The sequence below is a fragment of the Oncorhynchus mykiss genome, chromosome 8, assembly GCF_057628025.1.
Source record: "Oncorhynchus mykiss isolate SJ-2025 chromosome 8, ASM5762802v1, whole genome shotgun sequence".
NCBI lineage: Eukaryota > Metazoa > Chordata > Actinopteri > Salmoniformes > Salmonidae > Oncorhynchus > Oncorhynchus mykiss.
In genome coordinates, this window is record NC_143029.1 from 75876093 (window position 1) to 75882036 (window position 5944).

Sequence of the window (5944 nt, forward strand, 5' to 3'; positions counted from 1 at the left end):
ATACTGTAAATAAATTTGATTTGAATTTGATTTGATCACTTCAGAGAACGCGTTTCCCCTGCTCCAAAGTCCAATGGCGGCAAGCTTTACACCACTCCAGCCGACACTTGGTATTGTGCCTGGTAATCTTAGGCTTGTGTGCGGCTGCTTGGTCATGGAAAGCCATTTCATGAAGCTCCCGACGAACAGTTCTTGTGCTGATGTTGCTTCCAAAGGCCGTTTGGAACTCGGTAGTGAGTATTGCAACTGAGGACAGACAATTTATACGCGCTATGCGCTTCAGCACTCGGTGGTCCCGTTCTGTGAGTTTGTGTGGCCTACCACTTTGCGGCTGAGCCGTTGTTGCTCCTATACGTTTTCACTTAACAATAACAGCCCTTACAGTTGACCAGGGCAGCTCTAGCAGGGCAGAAATTTGACAAACTTAGTTGTTGGAAAGGTGGCTTCCTATGACGGTGCCACGTTGAAAGTCACTGAACTCTTCAGTAAGGCTATTCTACTGCCAATGTTTGTCTATGTTGATTGCATGGCTGTGTGCTTGATTTCATACACCTGTCAGCAACAGGTGTGGCTGAAATAGCTATATCCACTAATTTGTAGCGGTGTCCACATACTTTTGTATATATAGTGTATCTAGACAATGCTCCGAAGAAGTTATTACGTTTGCTTGCTCACCCTTATTACCCATAGTTATGCATGATATGTGATACCTGAGATGTCCATACTAGGGTGTAAATTGACATCTCTTTGTAGATTGATTAAAACCAAGTAAAAATTGATAATTGAGTTAATGGGTAGAAAATAACAAGTGGAGCTGTGGCTTTCTTGCTGAGGCAAAGAAAAATAACATGAAAAAGAGGATTAACATCTTTAATACTTCATTCATAATGTAGAAACCAATGACAATTTGGAAACCTAAATCTGCTAATCTCAGTACAGTTCAACAATCAACATATGTAAACAGTTCATTAACTGTACAACGCTGAGGAAAACACTATACAACATGCCATCTTAAATTCTGACATTGGCAAATTTACATTGATGTTTTTGATGTAGTTTGAGGTTACGGAGAACCGTGAAACTTTTACCACACTGAACACAACTAAATGGCTTTTGTCCACTGTGAAATCGCTCATGTCTTTGGCAGTTGTCCTGCCTTGTAAACATCTTGCCACAGAGTCTGCAACTGAAAGGTCTCTCACCCGTGTGAACACTCTGATGTGACTTAAGTCTATTTTTCTGAGTAAAACTTTTCCCACACTCAAGACATCTGTATGGCTTGACTCCAGCATGAGAGTGCTGGTGTGCTTCAAGTTGACAATGGCGGTGGAAGCTCTTTCCACACAATGAGCAGATGAACACTTTTTGGTTTGGCGCAGCTCTCCAAACATTTACCATCCTCTTTGTTTTCAATCTGTTCTTATTAAGAATATGCTCTTGGTTGTGTGAGTGTGACTCTGATGTAATCTCAGTTGCTCTGAAGAGCCCTTGTGAAGAAGGTCCTGGCTGCTGCATTCTGGGCTGTAAAATCAAGCCCTCCCTCACAACAGGATGCAGAGTATCTCTGTAATGCCCCTGCACAGCTTGTATGGACTCAGACATGGCATCATCATGATACACAGGATGCCTCTCAGGCTCCACTTTCAGTGGGACATTGCTGAATATGTCATCCAGTGGTTTCCCTACAATGGACAAAGAGTTACAGGAAGGATGGGATGGGATGGGAGTGGGATATTGATCTGCCTGAGATGAGAACATCTGTAAGCATCTCCCTGTAGAGTAAGACCCATCTGGGTGGCCAGAATTATTCCCACTTAGTCCTTGTGTAACAGAGGACCACAGCTGACTATCTCTCTCGTCCATTCTAAAGTCCACACTGTCTGTGATTCCTGGATCTTGTATGGTTCCCTGGGCTACATGTTCTTCCACCTGCTCTGCTTTCACCAGAAACTCCAGTCCACTCCTCGCACCTGCAAGGTGTCCAGACCGCTGCAGCTCATTGAAGCACTCTACTGGATCCTCTACGGGCATAGTTTGGGATTTCTGGTCCTCTTCATCACCTGGAAGGTGACAGTTTGTCATTTTGAGAAATTATAAAGTCAAATAAGCAATAAAACACTGAACAATGCAAAATAACCTGACTTGTACCACTAAGAGTAAGTTTGCCGCTCACCTTTTTGTGGAGTCCCACTCCCAACCTGAATTCCCTCGGCATGTTGCCTGTCATTTGTCACTCGTGTTGTTGCTTCCCTTTGAGCTTTCCTCAGTTCTCTTTCCATCAGCTGTAAACTATTTTGAAGGCCTTCTATCTCATTTTCTTTCCGACACATTTCAAGCCGTAGCACTACAGTGCCCTCGTCTACAAGTTTGGTTATTTCTGCAACAGCTGACTTAGTTAGCACGTCCATGATGGCAGCTATTTGTGTACTGAAAGAAACAGACATTGTTTTTTAAAATAAACGTTGTTACACAAAAACGAATATGTAGTGCTTCTGTGAAACGTTTATAACAATCGTTTCTACTATTGTACAGTTCCTTGAAGCTGGCTAGAAGCATTGTTTGTGGAAAAAAAGTTCTTCCGGAAAGCTTGATAACGGAAACGACGACAGAAAGGGTTACCATAAACTTTCTAATAAATGCCCTTTTATGTGGATATTTCTGTGAAATCAGTCAAACAGCTACTTATAAAATTGAAAACACAAATAAGAGAATCCGTTCTCTGCAGAAGAAGTTAATTCCCCAAAACAATTTAAAAAATAATTGGTTTATGGAATTGATACAAATTATGACAAAACAGCTCTAGACAATGCTCCTAATAAGTTATTAAATGTGGTTGCTCATCCTTAAATCCATGGTTATGCATGAGATGTGATACCTGACATTTCCATACTTGAGTGTAAATTGACAACCCTTTGCAGATTGATTGAAACCAAATTAAAATTGTAAGTTAGGTTAACTTAATAGGTTGAAAATAGCAACAAAAGGGAGGACAATCCGTTTTCTGAGTAGCCCTGAATCTAAGTGGGACGGTTCTAGGCCCAGACTGAATTATACAGGTAGTATCATTAATAGTCAGACTTTAATCCAAACTTCATCCAAAGACTGGTTCACCTCCAGACCCACAGGGTTCCAGCTCGCACAGAACCCAACCTGCCAGCACAAAACAGCAGCGCTAGTCATATAAAACACACACATACTGGACAAACTATCTGACATGCTATGAGAAACATGACAAGTTATATCAACAAGTAAATTGTGTATTCCTCCAATTCTGATGTAGGTTATAATACCCAACAACTAGGCCTAATAGTCATTCAGCTTGGTGTGGCCATGAGAAAACATGATACATGATGTGTGCATGTGACAAACAAGTGGTTTTCAGCCAGCTGAATAAATTGACAGTGACTTTTAATCAAAATCCAACAGTGGAGCTTAATCAATAAAATAAAGCATTTGGGGTTGTCATAATTGAATATAGGCCTAAAATCAATATATGTTTGAATAAACCCTTATAAAAGTGGAGAGCTTTGAGACTACACTTTAGAAACCAGGTAGCTCGTAAATTGGCTCAGTGGTTTACATCTTTGATTTTCACTCTGTCGCTGCACCAGAAGTTCAGCGGGACTTTGCAGTCCACGATGAGGCGCAATGTAGAGCCGCAGAGAGTAGGGACTGGTGTCCGTTGCATCGTAGTCACTTGCATTACCCAAAATACCACATAGAGAAAACGTTCACTAAGTGTGTCGTTGGCGCATGTGTTGATACTGATGGGATCGAAAGAAAGGCAGTGCTGCTCTCAGATCAGCTTTATCCATTCAAATCTTACCTTAATATCAGAATTATTTAACGTGGTCTCGGGACAATTTGTATTATTCTGTAGGTAAATATGTAACACTACATCAAATACAACTAGTATTGACCTTCCCGTGAAATGCTTACAAGCCCATAACTCTTCTTGAACTGCACTGTTGGTTAAGAAAATATTTACCAAATAGACTAAAGTAAAAAATAATAAAAAATAATAAAAAAGTAACACAATAAGAATACCAATAATGAGGCTATATACAGGGGGTACCGGTACTGGGTCAGTGTGCGGGGGTACAGGTTAGTTGAGGTAATGTTTACATGTAGGTAGGGTTGAAGTGACAATGCACTGATAATAAACAGAGAGTAGCAGCAGTGTAAATAGTTTGGTGGCGATTTTATTAATTGTTCAGCAGCAGTCTTATGGCTTTGGGGGGGGGGGGGGGGGGGGGTAGAAGCTGTTGAGAAGCCTTTTGGTCCTAGACTTGGTGCTCCAGTACTGCTTGCCCTGCAGTAGCAGAGAAAACAATCTACAACTTAGGTGATTAGAGTCTCTGACAATTTTATGGACTTTTCTCTGACACCGCCTATTATGTAGGTCCTGGATGGCAGGAATCTTGGCCCCAGTGATGTACTGGACCGTACGCACTACCCCTCTGTAGCGCCTTACAGTCAGATGATGAGCAGTTGCCATACCAGGCAGTGATACAACCGGTCAGGATGCTCGATGGTGCAGCTGTAGAACCTTTAGAGGATCTGGGGACCCATGCCAAATATTTTCAGTCTCCTGAGGGGGAAAAAGGTTTTGCTGTGTTCTCTTCACGACTGTCTTGGTATGTTTGAACCACTGAGGCTAGGTAACACAGTCACCACTGATAAATCCATGATAATCTAAAATTTCAATAAGCATTTCTCAACGGCTGGCCATGCCTTCCTCCTGGCTACTACTTTGCAGACAGAGTTCAGTGTGTCAAATCGGAGGGCATGTTGTCCGGACCTCTGGCAGTCTATATGGGGGTACCACAGGGTTCAATTCTCAGACCGACTCTTTTCTCTGTATATACCAATGATGTCGCTCTTGCTGCGGGCGATTCCCTGATCCACCTTTACGCAGACGACACCATTCTGTATACTTCTGGCCCTTCATTGGACACTGTGCTAACTAATCTCCAAACGAGCTTCAATGCCATACGACACTCTTTCCGTGGCCTCCAAATGCTCTTAAACGCTAGTAAAACCAAATGCATGCTTTTCAACCGTTCGCTGCCCGCACCCGCCCGCCCAACTAGCATCACCACCCTGGACGTTCCGACCTAGAATATGTGGACAACTATAAATACCTACAGTGGGGCAAAAAAGTATTTAGTCAGTAACCAATTGTGCACGTTCTCCCACTTAAAAAGATGAGAGAGGCCTGTAATTTTCATCATAGGTACACTTCAACTATGACAGATAAAATTAGGAAAAGAAATCCAGAAAATCACATTGTAGGATTTTTTATGAATTTATTTGCAAATTATGGTGGAAAATAAGTATTTGGTCACCTACAAACAAGCAAGATTTCTGGCTCTCACAGACCTGTAACTTCTTCTTTAAGAGGCTCCTCTGTCCTCCACTCGTTACCTGTATTAATGGCACCTGTTTGAACTTGTTATCAGTATAAAAGACACCTGTCCACAACCTCAAACAGTCACACTCCAAACTCCACTATGGCCAAGACCAAAGAGCTGTCAAAGGACACCAGAAACAAAATTGTAGACCTGCACCAGGCTGGGAAGACTGCATCTGCAATAGGTAAGCAGCTTGGTTTGAAGAAATCAACTGTGGGAGCAATTATTAGGAAATGGAAAATCATCACAAGAACGGTGAGCAAAAATCCCAGAACCACACGGGGGGACCTAGTGAATGACCTGCAGAGCTGGGACCAAAGTAACAAAGCCTACCATCAGTAACACACTACGCCGCCAGGGACTCAAATCCTGCAGTGCCAGACGTGTCCCCCTGCTTAAGCCAGTACATGTCCAGGCCCGTCTGAAGTTTGCTAGAGAGCATTTGGATGATCCAGAAGAAGATTGGGAGAATGTCATATGGTCAGATGAAACCAAAACATAACTTTTTGGTAAAAACTCAACTCGTCGTG

General features: G+C 42.3%; 1 protein-coding gene across 1 annotated transcript; it reads right to left on the reverse strand.

The window, feature by feature from the left end:
- Positions 1 to 856: 856 nt before the first annotated feature.
- LOC110530548 (uncharacterized) lies at positions 857 to 3150 on the reverse strand. Its single transcript, XM_021613727.3, has 2 exons — positions 2174 to 3150; positions 857 to 2060 (listed from the first exon to the last, which is right to left on the reverse strand). Exons 1-2 carry the CDS (start codon positions 2442 to 2444, stop codon positions 1012 to 1014), a joined length of 1320 nt encoding a protein of 439 aa, XP_021469402.3. The 5' UTR covers positions 2445 to 3150; the 3' UTR covers positions 857 to 1011.
- Positions 3151 to 5944: the final 2794 nt, after the last annotated feature.

Excerpts from the sequence above, each read along its gene's own strand:
- LOC110530548 (XM_021613727.3), bottom strand. The coding sequence starts at position 2,444 with ATGTCTGTTTCTTTCAGTACACAAATAGCTGCCATCATGGACGTGCTA. Across the intron at positions 2,061-2,173 it reads GAGTGGGACTCCACAAAAAG|GTGATGAAGAGGACCAGAAA; the intron begins GTGAGCGGCAAA and ends GTCACCTTCCAG.